At 35.0% G+C, this 14,334-nt stretch overlaps 3 protein-coding genes across 4 annotated transcripts in view; all 3 read right to left on the bottom strand.

Annotated features, from left to right (window-relative positions):
• LOC18034797 (adoMet-dependent rRNA methyltransferase spb1) overlaps positions 1 to 823 on the bottom strand; it is a 6,336-nt gene extending 5,513 nt beyond the window's left edge. The window contains exon 1 of the mRNA XM_024179212.1: positions 249 to 823. Within this exon, the coding sequence (XP_024034980.1) occupies positions 249 to 760 (512 nt within the window). The 5' untranslated portion in view covers positions 761 to 823. The remainder of the gene's footprint in view (positions 1 to 248) is intronic.
• A 367-nt stretch (positions 824 to 1,190) lies between these two features.
• Positions 1,191 to 2,574, bottom strand: LOC18035287 (cyclin-dependent kinase F-4). Its single transcript, XM_006423251.2, has one exon. It carries the CDS (start codon positions 2,485 to 2,487, stop codon positions 1,234 to 1,236), a length of 1,254 nt encoding a protein of 417 aa, XP_006423314.1. The 5' UTR covers positions 2,488 to 2,574; the 3' UTR covers positions 1,191 to 1,233.
• A 645-nt stretch (positions 2,575 to 3,219) lies between these two features.
• LOC18034723 (protein RER1B) lies at positions 3,220 to 6,587 on the bottom strand. 2 transcript variants are annotated; one of them, XM_006423253.2, is made up of 5 exons: positions 6,447 to 6,587; positions 6,160 to 6,299; positions 5,243 to 5,613; positions 3,811 to 3,991; positions 3,220 to 3,724 (listed from the first exon to the last, which is right to left on the bottom strand). In XM_006423253.2, exons 3-5 carry the CDS (start codon positions 5,590 to 5,592, stop codon positions 3,671 to 3,673), a joined length of 585 nt encoding a protein of 194 aa, XP_006423316.1. In that variant the 5' UTR covers positions 5,593 to 5,613; positions 6,160 to 6,299; positions 6,447 to 6,587; the 3' UTR covers positions 3,220 to 3,670. The 2 variants fall into 2 exon arrangements, with proteins under 2 accessions (XP_006423316.1, XP_006423317.1); XM_006423254.2 differs by lacking the exon at positions 6,160 to 6,299 and having other exon boundaries at positions 6,447 to 6,586.
• Positions 6,588 to 14,334: the final 7,747 nt, after the last annotated feature.

Raw genomic sequence — 14,334 nt, forward strand, 5'->3', positions numbered from 1 at the left:
CCTGAAAACCTAATCCCAAACAACAAATAAACATTCAGCACCAGTCTCAACAAATTATGGTTACAATATGAATCCATTTCCCAACCAAAGAAACAAAATATAATCATATACAAAAAAACAGAACACATTGCCTATGCAACTATTGGTATAGACATCTAAGTAATTTTTTTTCCACATTAGCCCATCTTTTATAATAAACCAACACAACATATAGAATCATAAACGCAAATAAACGAGACAAAATAACCCAAAAGAGAATTATTTTAAAAAAGAACAGCACACATACTTTAGTAACAAAGGTTCCTTTAGGAGCCAAGAACTGCGTAGCCAGCTTTACAGAATCAATGACCAAAGCGTTCTGACTCATGGCCTCCTGAGCCCAAGCCCCACCAACATTAGGCGACCCATCATGCAAAACCAAGTCAAAAGCCCTAACCCCATGCTCCTCCATCACCTTCTTCACTCTAGCCCTACACTCGGGCTTCGTTATATCTTGCTCAAGCGACACGGCTCCTCGAATGGGGGCGATCGGAACCAAGTCAAGACCCAGAACGAGGCTCCCTACCGGGACCCGCTGCACCGCCACCTGCATCCACCCACCTGGAGCGGCGCAGAGGTCGAGCACGGCGTGCGATGAGCGTAAGAAGGAGAATTTGGAATCGAGCTGGACGAGTTTCCATGAAGCTCGCGATCTGTAGCCGTGTTCTTTCGCTAAACGGTAATATTTATCCAAACGATGCTTCCCCTTTACTTTACCCATTGATTTTTTATTTTCCTCTCTTTCAATGAGTTTCCCGGTTTTTGAGTGAATGAGAAACAGAGTTGTGACTTGTGAGGTTTTTAGAACATAAACCCTAACAAAGGAGACTGGTATTGTCTAAAGCGAGTCCCATATTTTTTCTTAATTACACTAGGTCCAAACATTTGACATATTACCATTTAAGTCCAGTTCCTGAAATTGTACTAAATTACTAACTAAGCCCCATATGTTTTAGACTATATCATTCACGCCCCCAGTAGATGTGAAGAAAACAAAAAATAACCATAAAGGTTTGGCAAATCACAATTCACATTTAACAAGAGCTGGTAATTTTGGAAAACTGTGTATTAACTTTTTTTAATTGAAATAATACATTCAAATAGTTCACATTGGATCAATTACACCATTATGTTAGCATAAATAGCCCCATTCAGTTCAAAAGAGCCCTTCTGTCTTCAACCAAATTTATTGTGTTATATTCTGCCAGGTTCCAGATTTTGAGTTGGTCTGAGAAACAAGTTTCCTGATTCAGCATTCCATTGGACTCCAGTCTTCATCATATGAGGTAGGTTCAGCTGTGCAATTTTGTCTTTGTTAATGGAAGTTGGACTCTTCTTCTCGGCGGCCGGAGAATATTTTGGTTGTTTGACAGATTTCTGTTGCACTTGTTTAATCAAATCCAGAGGAGAGAGTTTCCCAACCATCTGCGAATTAGATGAAGCCTCATCAGCACACATCCTAGCACCTTGCTGCTGCTGCTGCTGCTGTCGCCGCTGCTTCAACATTCCCCTTGTTGCTGCTGCTGGTTGGTTTGCTGTTGTAGTAGCAACGGCTGGTGTTGAGCGAATATGTGGTGGAGCATAAAAGCATCTCTTGAAGAAAGGGTGCTGCAAGGCCTCTGCAGCAGTAGGCCTTTTGCTGGGATCCCAAGAACAAAGTGATTCGAACAAGCTGATTGCATCCTGACTTGCTGATGGCATCAATGCGGAGAGATTGGCTCGGGGTAACTGTGGGAACTGGTATTTAATTGCCCTTGCTTGGCGAAGTCCGTCGGCCCAAGAATCCATTGTAGGACTCCCAAGAACACCGCATATTTTGTACATCTGATCAGCCTCACTAGCACCCGGAAAAAGAGGACAAAAAGTGAACAACTCAGCCATGATAGCTCCCATAGCCCACATGTCAGCTTTTGAGCTATACAACTCTGACTGCAACAGAATTTCCGGGGCTCGATACCATCGTGATCCTACATAATTCGTATAAGGCGGGCCAGACTTGATTTCCCTTGCAAGACCAAAATCAGCAATCTTGATAATACCTTGCGAAACAAGCAAGTTTTCAGGCTTCAGGTCTCGATGAAAGAACCCATTCTGGTGCATGTAACTAAGTCCCTGGAAAACTTGGAAAAGCCATGCCTTGATTTCAGGTTCAGAGAAAAGCTTCCGATCTCTTGCAGCCATAAGTTGGTAAAGATTGCACTCCATGCATTCAAACACCAAATACAATCTGTTGTTGTTCTGGATGAGTTCTTTAAGCTTCACAATGTTTGAATGATTCAACTTCCTCAAGCACTTAACTTCTCTCAAATTGAGGCAATCCTCCCATGAAGCATATCTCTGCTTCAATTCTTTGATTGCAACAGCTTCTCCAGTGTGCTCATCGAAAGCTTGAAAGACACGCCCGAATGCTCCTCTACCAAGTTCTTTGAAACCAGAATACTTGTCCATTACTATGGACGAACAAGAATCCAGATTCTCTTTTTGTATGTATGTGAGTTTTAATTTGTTTTGAAGGTAATGCTAGTAAAAACTATAACTTCTAAAAGCCATGATACGATTGAATGCATGTTTAATTTGTCAGAGACACAATGCGAGAGCAAGAGAGAACAAATAACAAATTAAACAACAAACGGGAAACTTGCTATCAATTTGCAACCTTTTATAAACAACTACTAGTTTCCTTTTTAGCTTAGGAAAAAGAAGCATTACTTCACTAGAGTTCTCCCAATTATCAGGAAGTTTCCTAATCCAACATGGACTAGGTATTTTTTTTAACAAATTATTATTATTATTTTGGGGTTTAAATCTAATAATTCAAAAGTGGAGTTAACTAAAATAAAAATTACTAATTTCATAAACTTTAGAGCATAATCCTGTTGAACCTATTAGCTTATTTATATTTTGGTTTATCTCTCAGTCATCCCATGAACAAATTCGACCCGGCCAAAACATAACTACCTAATCTTTCGCTGGTGAAATCCACATATCAATTTGTCATATTGTTCTTGCGATAAAACAGAAAAACAGATTAGGGTTTTCAATCTTTAAGAAATTATGTCAAATGGACTAGAAATTGATTAGAAATAAATATTTCCATCTCAACCAATTTACTTTTAAATCTGATAAGCGTCATTCTTTAAAATGAAGAGCAACCAAAAGTTATTTTCGCACGAACCAAAGTGGCATAAAAGGCTACACTCACAGAGATCCATTTCCCCATTCAGGTAAGCTAAAAACTGCAATTTCTTGTCACAAGCATTGTACAATACAAATAGTGTTTCCATGCTATCTTCCAGTAAACCATGTGGGATGACAAAGGCTTTTGACAACATTACACTAACCGATAAACGAATGAAAAATTTCCCGTAAAATCTTTGTTATAATGGGTCATGCAATTACATTGCCAACAATCTTGGAATCTTCATAACATGAGCGTAAACATTAAAGTTTCAATTCTGCAACATTTTAGCAATCCCGCACTATTGAACTTTATGTCTACTATAAGCTTCATTCATAATAACCAAGTGCATGTCCCTTGAAAGGAAAAAATTCAATTATAATATCTTCCCATAACCTATTTTTTTATCCCCATCCAGTCCTTTTTCTACTGGCTCTGTGAATAAGTTCTGCTTCAGTCCCCACGGGAGCCACCGCCACTTGATGAAGGTTTCTTACCACCATACTTCTGTCAAAGAACCAAAAATCTGTTAACTTCAGAGAACTGGTGATAAAAAGTTATGTGGCCACCATATTGAAGTGCTTAGTGCTTACCTGTTTTCCAATGTTGAACGGGATATATCTGTATTTGATCATGTGTGCGATTTGGCGTCTCATTGTAAGAACAAACAGAACAATCCAGTAACAAAGTAATATAGGCCAAAACACAGGAACATCAAACACAGAAAAGAATGTCATTACAAAAGCTATGCAGAAAGCCTTGGTCATGGAGTACCTGAAACCACAGCATAAGGAAAATTTTACGATCAGCAACAATAACAAGATTCTATCCCCTCTTTATCGAAGAGATTCATACATTTCAATCTAGCTAAATGACATGCTCCCAATGTCTCAAGAAACGTAAGAGTTAACAAGATATGGAATGAGAAAGGTCATCACAGAGTCACACAAGGATACCACTATAACCTAAGACCACATCAATAACCAAATCAGCAAACATACAACATAAACCCCTGCTAAAGAAGCAGGTCATCCCACAAGAATGAAGCTGGGATTCATAATTAATTTAAAAAACAGCATTCAGAAAATCAAATCATCTCAGATTCACACAAGGATGGCACTGTAACGTAAGACTGCATCAGTAACCAAATCAGCAACCATAGAACATAACCCCTGCTAAAGAAGCAGTTCATTCACAGAAGAATGTCGCAGGGATTCATAATTAATTTATAAAACAGCACTCAGAAAATCAAACATCAGTAATACGAATGCAAGTAGTAACGTTAAAGGAGCAATGAAAACGGTGTGTAAAGTGCCAACACATCCATTTATTTCAAAGATAGAATGCCAGAGAAACAGAGAGAGTTTCTCCAGCATAATAACATTCAGGAGAAGAAATGAGAGCTGCAAATTAACATGCATAATAGCAAATTAAACATCTATAGACCATCACGTATTTCAAAGATCCACGGCCAGTGGGGAGATCATCTAATCTACTAAAATTCAACATAGAAACTTTTAGGACAGGAAACAAGGCCTAGAACTTACCGTGTATTAGAGTTTATTAACCATTTGTAACATTTCAAATTAGAAAATATAAGAAGGCAAATACAGGAGATACCCTGTACAGAGACTTATGACGTGATATAAGCAGTGACTCAGGTGACATTAAGGTTGAACAGGGGTTTGTTGGGCCCAATCTTTAAGAAAGAATGCTAACTATACATAAAACTACTGTCACTATGACACATCTATTAGGTCCGAAATTGGAATGACAATTAAAACATCTATTAGGTCACTGACATGAAGTAGCCTTAATATTAAACAAACAATGAGGTTAGATACATCCCAACTATTCATGGCTTCCTCACAACATCACAGCAAAAGCCCCAAATAAACTAAGCAACCTATAGATTAATTAAGCATTGCCAGATGGGCTATAAAATATTCGAACCGAAATGTTACAGAATTTTCCAACATATGCAAAACACTAACATTATAAGCATTCATGAGACATTTCCGTTACCAAAATTTAAACTCTGGGAGTCGGCGAATAAAAGGCTTGAATTCATCAGAACCCTTTGTCGGCAACAAAGGCCCATCAGCGACTTCGATTTCAGGATCAACCAGAGGCGACAAAAACCCAATAAGCAAATTCAGGAGATAGATCCCAAGACCATAGGATATGATGTAGAATCCTTGCACATAAAAAACCCGCAAACAGTAGATTGCCACAATTACAAGGGTTCCAATCCACCTATAAACTGCATGTGGAGTAGTCTTGTCCAGGTAATACTGATATAGCCTCCAAGCATCATGTCCCCATTGTGATACAGGGGATGCCGCCGAGGCAGTGTCGCCTCCAATTCCTTCCATTCAATCGAAGTATGAAAAGTCCTGCAAATATATAGCACAGTCCAATCTAATTACATATTCGTATTCATAGAGATCACCAGATATAACAGATGCATAAATGTAACTGAATGAATAGCAGTGCTTCTTAAAAACTTCAATGACAACCCTAGTGACTACAATAGATTCAAGTCTAATCCCAATTTAAGCATTAATGATGAACACCTCTGCACTACTAACGCTAATTGCCGGCATGGTTATTCATTCAATGCAAGCTTCAAATCAGAGATCCAGATACGGATTTATGATAGAATCACATATTAACACTCATGAACACCTGCCCAAATCTCACAAGTAAATACACCAAATACCTAATTACTTAAAGAAACCCATAAATAATAATCATAATAAAAAGCCCATGAAAACAAAAACCTCTTAAATTTAACAAAGTGGGGAAAAAAAGGGGAAAAATTACAAAGACTTACTTAAAATGCAATTCATTAGCCGTATTCCTCTATATATTTCCATCAACCAAAGATCCAAAGAAATACCCAAAACAAAACAAACAAACAAAAAAAAACGAAAACCCACCTAAAAGAAAGATGCAAGATTCTATCTTTTCATTTTCCCAAGCTTTCTCGCCCACCAAACAGAAGCGAGGGTTTTTCTTTTGATTCTTTCTTTGACAGCTAATTTACTTCGAAGATAAAAAGGGAACTTCAACCACAGATCTAAACGAAACAAACCCAGACAGCAAATCACAAATCCCAGATTCAGGGCGCATTAATTAATAAAAACAAATAAATAATTGAAGATTAAAAAAATAGATATCAAATTAAATGAGGAAAGATTGATGAAAGAAGAGTAAAGGAACTGACCTTGAAACGAGTCTTTCGATGTTCACGTAAAAGGACTCAAATTGATTTGAGGGAAGCGAATTGAAATGCGACCAGATCTTGTAAGAGATTAAAGAAGAGTGTTTTTTGTTTTTTTTTTTCTTTTCGTTTTCATTTTTTATATTTTTTTCATTTTTTTTTGTTTTTACATTTTTTTAATTATTAGAATTTTAGAGGCTTTTTTAATGTTACCCAATAGTGACGCGATTGAAAAGTCGTTGAAAGACGGAGTTATCAGCACGTGCCTGGTGACGACCGAATATTATTTCGAAGATGCTCTGGTTAACATAATCCCTGTATTTTACATATTTTCGAAAAAGGATATTTTTCATACAATTGTATTACTTAGGTCCTTCCAGAATTCAGATCAATTATTGACTGGGTTATGGCCTTATGGGTACTACTCATCATTCTTGAATCTTGAGACTAGTATTCGAGCAATCTCTCGTGTATTTTTACAGATTAATTTTTTTTCAAATATTTGAAAATAAATCTAACCTTTTTAAGTTTAGATATTCATATTACATCATTACATAATTAATTTATGATGTTTTGGTAGATTTTTCATTATAATATAACTTAAAAAATAATAGGAGTTAATCTTAAAAATCAAGAGCACCTAACTTAGTACTAAAAGATATTTTAGTAGTTTCAGTAGGATCAGAGAATCATTTGAAACTAATAAATAAAAAACTTCTTGCTTGAGAAATTTAAAATTTAAGGACAAATATGTTATATTCTAAATTTAAACTTATATTTGTATGGGATAAATTCGTTCGAAAAAAATATATTTCAAATGATATGTTTTTTTTTCATTTGATTTTTAAAAATTTGTAATTAATTAATGTTCTTTTAGTAATCGATGAATTTATCCATAAACATGAAGAAACTATTGATTAGGTTTGTCATTATGCCGTTCCAATTTTGGACTGGCCTGAAATAAAACTAAGCAAGATAACAAATTGAAGATTTATGTAATAACAGTTGTTTTAACTTTACATTATCCATTGCTTCATTTCATTACATCATTATTTGTTCAGTATTTAAATCTAACGAATAAACTGTTGACCAAAAGCAAAAGAGTAACCAAAAAGGACCCAGGTCGTCGAATTTTCAAGATTTTTTTTTTTTTTGTCTTAACCACGAGGTATCATGGAGAGGGCCTTAATTGTGAGAGACACCTTTAAGTCCGTACCACAATTCAGACTAGAAGTTCCCGCTCGAACCGGGAGATACAAGTTCTCCTAACAAAGGCGACTTCCCTGCGACTCGAACTGGGGAGCAAACCCAATCAAGCCACTTAAGGGGACTCCATTGCCAGTGGAGCCAACACTTTGTTGGTAATTTTCAAGATTTGATTTGCATCCTCCTCACTAAAAGCATTGGAGGATCAGCTGGTCTCGATGCATGATAAGCGAGGCCAGTATAGAGCGAAAGGTTACTACCTGGCCCTTCATCCGAAGCTTAATGACTTGCCTTCTAGTTTTAGTAATAATACAGGGTAGTGGAAGAAGTATTCTTGGAATTTTTCTAAAAAAAAAAATTAAAATATTTTATTGGAGAGCCTTTTCCAATATTCTATCCACCTATTCAAATTCGTATAAAAGGAAAATTCAAGTTGCTCCTTCACGCCCTTATTGTGGTGGTTTTGCTTATGAGGATAATTATCATGCTTTGGTAGGGTATAACCAAGTGAAGAAGGTATGGAAGCTGACGAGATTTTAATATTCCAGTATAAAGATTACAATGCCATTGGAGATTTCCAACTTTTCCGTTCTATAGCATCTATTTTCACAAAAGATGAGTTTGTTGGTCAACTTGGCTATTTAGGAATCATATGATTCATAGTAATGCTACCAGTAAGCCTCAAGAAGTTGTCATTAGAGCTAAGACTATAGTGAATCATTTAGAGTGGGCACTCTGCAAGGTAGAACCAACGACAGTATTAAGCCTATTAATCCTAGTAATTCTATTTGCAAGATGATTTTTTTCACGAGATGTAGAGTTTGTGGAAGCTATTGTTGTGCAAAAAAGGAATTCAATTTGCGAAGGACATTGGGCTGGTCGAGCTATAATTAAGTCAGATTCTTTTAATGTGGTTAATTTCATTAATAACAAAATTGCAAGCAGGTGTGAAGTGGAGTTGTTAATATCTGAAATTCAAAAAGTCTTGTCTTCTTCTGAGAGCTCTTTTACTCCACGATCTTGCAATGAAGCTGTACATCATCTAGCCTAATCGATTCTATGTAATTCTATCGAGAAAGCTTAAATAGAGGAAGTTCTAAGAGAGATTTATGCTTATGTAGATAAATTCAAATATACGTAGCATTTTTTAGTCAATGAAGTTTTAGTCCCCCCCCCCCCCCCCTACAACAAAAAAAAAGGACCCTAGCACAATAAGCCTTTTTTTTAAGTCCACTTACTAAGTTACTAGAATATTTATACCTTCTAATCAGTGTTAAAAATTGTATGTTTGTTAAGGGGTAAAAATATTATTTTGTGCTATTATTGTAATTTATATTTGTAATTGTGTAACATATTGTGAATTTCTAATTATTTTTCTAAGTATTTGATTTTTTGTATTTTTGTGTGTTTATTAGGTAAAAATAATAATTTCATACAATTTGAGGCTCCAAACAAATATACAGATGTCAAATTTGGATTCCGAAAGTCCGAGAAATTTTTACGTTTTTACCACGGTAAATGTGGTAATTGTAAAATTATAAGTTTTTATCATGTTAGGTATGGTAATTGTTAGTGGAATGTGTTAGATGTGCTTGAGTGGATTAAGTTAGGTTTATCTTTTATTAGTGAGACAAATGTAAGGCTAAGATGTAATTAGATTTATTTATTTGTGTGATGTGGATTTACCATGTATTAGTATAAATAGAGGGGGGGAACTCACATCTTCACACCTTCCCTTCTCTTCTTTCCCCCCAAATTCTTCTTCTCATCTCTCTTTATAATATATTTTCAATAAATAAAATTAGTTTTATTTTAATTTTCAAATTCCATTTTTTAATTATGTGTTTTTCAATTTTAATAATTTCCTTTATTTAAAAAATGTTTAACTAAATATTCATAATTAGGGGAAGGTGAAACTTTTAGTAAAAAATATGATTTAATTAAATTCTATTTTTAATTGTACAAATTGAATTATTTTCTATTTAATTTTATCCATATTTTAAATTTTGAAATTTTGATTTATTATAAACAAATATGGGAGTTTGGCACAATGAATTCTTAATATCTTAGTGTAAAATATGGAAAATGGTATTTTGATTTATTGTAGACAAATTAAGTTTTGGCACATTTAGTTCTTAATCCATAATAAAATTAATGGGAAAATTATTCTAATTTATACAATTAATCTTTTGGGAAATAAAATAAAAAGAATTTGTTAAATTGAATTTATTACTAGGAGTGGATCCATAACCCTAACTAATTCAATTTCATAGTTTTTCTTGAACTAAACTGCATATTTTTATTTTTTATTTTTATTTTTTTGATAAATTTAAATAAACAAACTAAAGCATTTCTCTGTGGACTCACCAAGTTATAATATAACAAGACATTCTTATATTTGGAAGTTAAAAATTATTTTTAAGTCGTCTCAACCACAATTTTGGGTATTCACCTAATCTTGTTAGGTATAGGTGCTTTTCTTCTAGTATTCAAGGCTCTTCATTTTGGGGGCGTGTATGATACCTGGGCTCCCGGGGGGGGGGAGGGGGGGAGGGGATGTAAGAAAAATTATCAACTTGACCCTTAGCCCAAGTGTTATTTTTGGTTATTTACTAAAATCCTTCTTTGGAGGAGAGGGGTGAATTGTTAGTGTGGATGATTCTTTGGCCATTAAAATAGACAATTTTTTTAATGAATTAGCCCCTACCATACTTAGTTTTTTTAGACTTTAACCCCTAAATAATTATTTTTATACTAACTTGGTCCTCTTTAAAATTTAAAATTTTGGCTCTGCCACTACTTGAGATAATTATTCGTGGTGAGTATCCATGGCTCTCTTTCTAACTTGATAGGATTTTTGGAGTCTTGAAGTTGTGCTTCATGCTAAGTGATTAACAAGGTTAAATCTTTATTGTTTAAAAGCATGTATATGAGTCATAGGATCAATTTTTTAAAATTATTTTGGGGGTTTCGGGTGAGTCAAGTTACTTTCATATATTTAAGAGTTCTTATATTCCAAGGAATTACTAAAAAGCTGCAGTTGTGGGTATTGTTAATAGAGTTAGAGGGAAGCTAGAACGCTAGATATGAAAGTTACTTTCTATTGCTGGTCGAGTTTAACTTGTATAGTCTATTATCCTAGCCATGTAAATGTATTACAACTTCTTGGTTTCAAACATAAATAAAAATAATTAAAAGAAAGATTAGAAAAGGAATTGACTCTTTAAGGGGTCAAAGCCTCCCAAGACAACAATATGCTACCAAATTTTTATATTTTTATTTACTCTCTTATTCACTATCAAACAAGCTTTATATAATAGTTGTGCCATCAGATTACAAGCTATGAAAAGAGGAATAAAAAGAAAAATGCAAAACAAACTTGAACATTAAAAAGAATTAAAAAAGAAATAAAAGGGATCCAATTGTAACTGCTTGGACTAAGTCAAAGGCAAGTCATAACAGCTCTTCCCCCCCTTAATTTACACCCTTGTCCTCAAGGGTGAAATCAGGATAACATTCTTGAATTATTTCACGTTCTTCCTAAGTTACATCAGCCGGAGAAAGACTTCAATAAATTAAGATTTCATTCTTTCCATTTCTCAATCTTAAACCCAAAAACAGCTTGAGGGAATAACTTAGTTGAATCCTCATCTTCCTGAACTGGTAGCTCTCTTAAAACTATGTGATTTTCTCCAATTTGATTCTTAGGTACAGAAACATGAAATATTGAATACAGTCTAGAAGTAATAGGCAAGTCCAATTTGTAAGCAACTTTTCCAATCCTATCAAGGACTTTAAAATGACCATAATATCGAGGAGAAAGCTTGAAATTCTTTCATTTAACTAATGACATTTGTTTATATGGCCTCAGCATGAGGAAAACCCAACCTCTAATAGAAAATTCACGTTCTTGATGATAGGAATCATAAGCCTTTTTCATCCTCACATGTGCTCGCAAAATTCCTTCACAAACCTCTTTCAGTACTTGATCACGAGCAATCAACTCACGTTCTACAGGTTCTACTTTAGTTGTTCTTGGGACATAGTATAAAAGTTTTTATGGATCTCGGCTATACACAACTTTAAAGACAATATTCTTAATGACAAAATGCCAACTTGTGTTATAGCAAAACTCTGCCCAAGAAAGCCTCTTTTACCATTCTTTAGGCCTTGAACTTGTGACACATCTCAAACACATTTCCAAAGTTCTATTAATGACCTCACTTTGCCCCTCGAATTGTGGATGATAGCTGAAGTTGAATGATGTCCCATTTAAGCAAAATAATTCTCTCCAAAAGGCACTAATGAATGTAGGGTCTCGATCATAAACAATTGATTTAGGGAGGCCATGCAATTTGAAAATATTGTCAAAGAATAATCTAGCTACCCTAATAGCAGTATAAGGATATGAGAGTAGAATGAAGTGTGCATATTTAGAGAGCCTATCAACCACAATAAGAATAGTTGTCTTACCTCTAGACAATGGCACACCTTTACCAAAATCCATGGAAATGTCTTCCCAAATCTGTTGGGGAATTGGTAATAGCTGCAATAATCCAGTTGGTTTAGTTAGCTCTGTTTTGTGACATTGGCATATATTGCATCGATGAATGCACTCTTTAATCTGCTTCTTCATTCATTTCCAAAAGAGATTTGCCTTAATTCTTTGAAACGTCTTTACGTAGCCTTCATAGGTGCTGCCATAAAATTATTGGATGATGTCGTTTCTATGAGTGGATGAACTTGGCAAGTATACATGTTCTTTATATAAAATCAATCAATCTGCCAACTTCTAACAGCCAAGGGCTTTATTTGGTTGAATTTTCTCAGTTAATTCTTTTATAGCAAAGTCTGATTCCAATGCTTCTTTGATAGCATCTACCTAATGACGGATAGACTGTGAAAAGGTAAGCAAAGAACCATCAGATTGTTCCATTTTGACAAAGCATCAGCAACAACGTTGTCACCTCATTTCTTGTATTCAATTTCGAAGTCGAAACCCACGAGCTTATAGAGCCATCTTTGTTGAGTAATGGTAGTGATTTTTTGAGTCCATAAATCCTTGAGGCTCCGATGGTCAGTTCGAACAATAAACTTTCTCCTTAAAAGATAAGGCCACCACTTTTGAACTGTTAGTACTAAAGCAATGATTTTTTTTTCTCATACGTGGCCAGCAAGAGACTTTTTCCATGAAGTGCGTGGCTGAAATATGCAATGAGTTGATCATGTAATAGAATTGCACTTATATCAACACCGAAGCAGCACACTCAATTATGAAAGATTTAGAAAATTAAGAAAATATAATATTGGTGCCTGCGTCATTACAATTTTCAGCCTCTTAAAAGTTTCCTCCACTACTGTTGTCCACAAAAATGAGTCATTTTTAAGAAGTTAGTGAGTGGAACCAGAATTTTCTTATAATCTTAGATGAACTTACGGTAGTACCTGGTAAGGCTAAGGAATCCTCCCAATTGCTTGACAGAATTCGGCTTTTGGCTAGGAAAGCATTGCTTCAATTTTTGATGGATTCACGGCTACTCCATATTAGGAAACAATGTGCCTAAGATAATGAACTTTTTTCTTTCCAAACTCACACTTCTCCAACTTAATGTGTAATTGATTAAAAGACAGTTTGCAGATGCTCCAAGTGGTTATCCCAATTCCTAATGTAAACAAGAATATCATAAAAAAACATCAATACAAATTTGTGCAAATAAGCCTTAAATACCTCATTCATCAAGGCCTAAAAAGTTGATGGAGCATTGGTAAGGCCGAACAGCATCACTAGAAATTTATAATGTCCTTTATGAGTTCAAAAGCTATCTTCTCAATATCGGCCTTATGCATTCAAACCTGATGATATCCCGAGCGCAAGTCTATCTTATAAAAATAGCAAGCACCAGCTAGCTCATCGAAAAGTTCATCAATCACCGGAATTAGGAATTTATCCTTCACTATAATGCGGTTTAATGCCCGGTAGTCAATGCACATACACCATGTTCCATCATGTTTTTTAACTAGCAGCACTGGAAAGGAGTATAGACTGGTACTTAAGCTGATCATTCCAACTTCTAATAGCTCCTTTATAATATGTTCAATTGCATTTTTTTTTTAAATGAGGATAACGGTATGGTCGTTCTGATATAGGTCTGCATCTTGGAAGGAGTGGAATCTAATGATCATGTTTACGTTTGGGAGGTAAGCCTCTTGGTTCTTGCAAGACATTTTGATAGGAATTTAAAAGTTATTGGATTTGTGGGGAAATCAAATCCTTCGTGACATTCTGCTCACTTTCCTCCATACTTTACAAAATAACTCCAGTTTGCCTTTTTTGAAGCTTAATAACTAGAGTTGTATCAAGCATCTTATTTGCTATATCATGTGAAATCAATCTTCTGACATTCAATTCAAAGTGCATTTGAAGCCTTTCAAAATCCCATTGGATAAGTCCTAACGTTCTCAACCATTGGGTCTCAAGTACTATGTTATAACCCTCCATTAGTAAAACAAAAAAAAAATTACACTAAAGGGTATCTTTTGCAATTTAAAATTCATTTGAGTGCATTTTCCAGAACTTATCAATTTTTCTCCAAAGGCAACCATGACTTACAGCCTGTTATTGGCATTTGGGCTGAGATTTACTCGTTGTGCAACTTCAGCATTGATGAAGTTGTGAGTGCTGCCA

This window comes from Citrus clementina, unplaced genomic scaffold (assembly GCF_000493195.1).
Source record: "Citrus clementina cultivar Clemenules unplaced genomic scaffold, Citrus_clementina_v1.0 scaffold_8, whole genome shotgun sequence".
NCBI lineage: Eukaryota > Viridiplantae > Streptophyta > Magnoliopsida > Sapindales > Rutaceae > Citrus > Citrus x clementina.

Coding starts and splice junctions, on each gene's coding strand:
- LOC18035287 (XM_006423251.2), bottom strand. CDS start 2,487: ATGGACAAGTATTCTGGTTTCAAAGAACTTGGTAGAGGAGCATTCGGG.
- LOC18034723 (XM_006423253.2), bottom strand. CDS start 5,592: ATGGAAGGAATTGGAGGCGACACTGCCTCGGCGGCATCCCCTGTATCA. Junction 3,992..5,242: donor CTCCCAGAGTTTAAATTTTG/GTAACGGAAATG, acceptor CTGTGGTTTCAG/GTACTCCATGACCAAGGCTT. Junction 3,725..3,810: donor CGTTCAACATTGGAAAACAG/GTAAGCACTAAG, acceptor GTTCTTTGACAG/AAGTATGGTGGTAAGAAACC.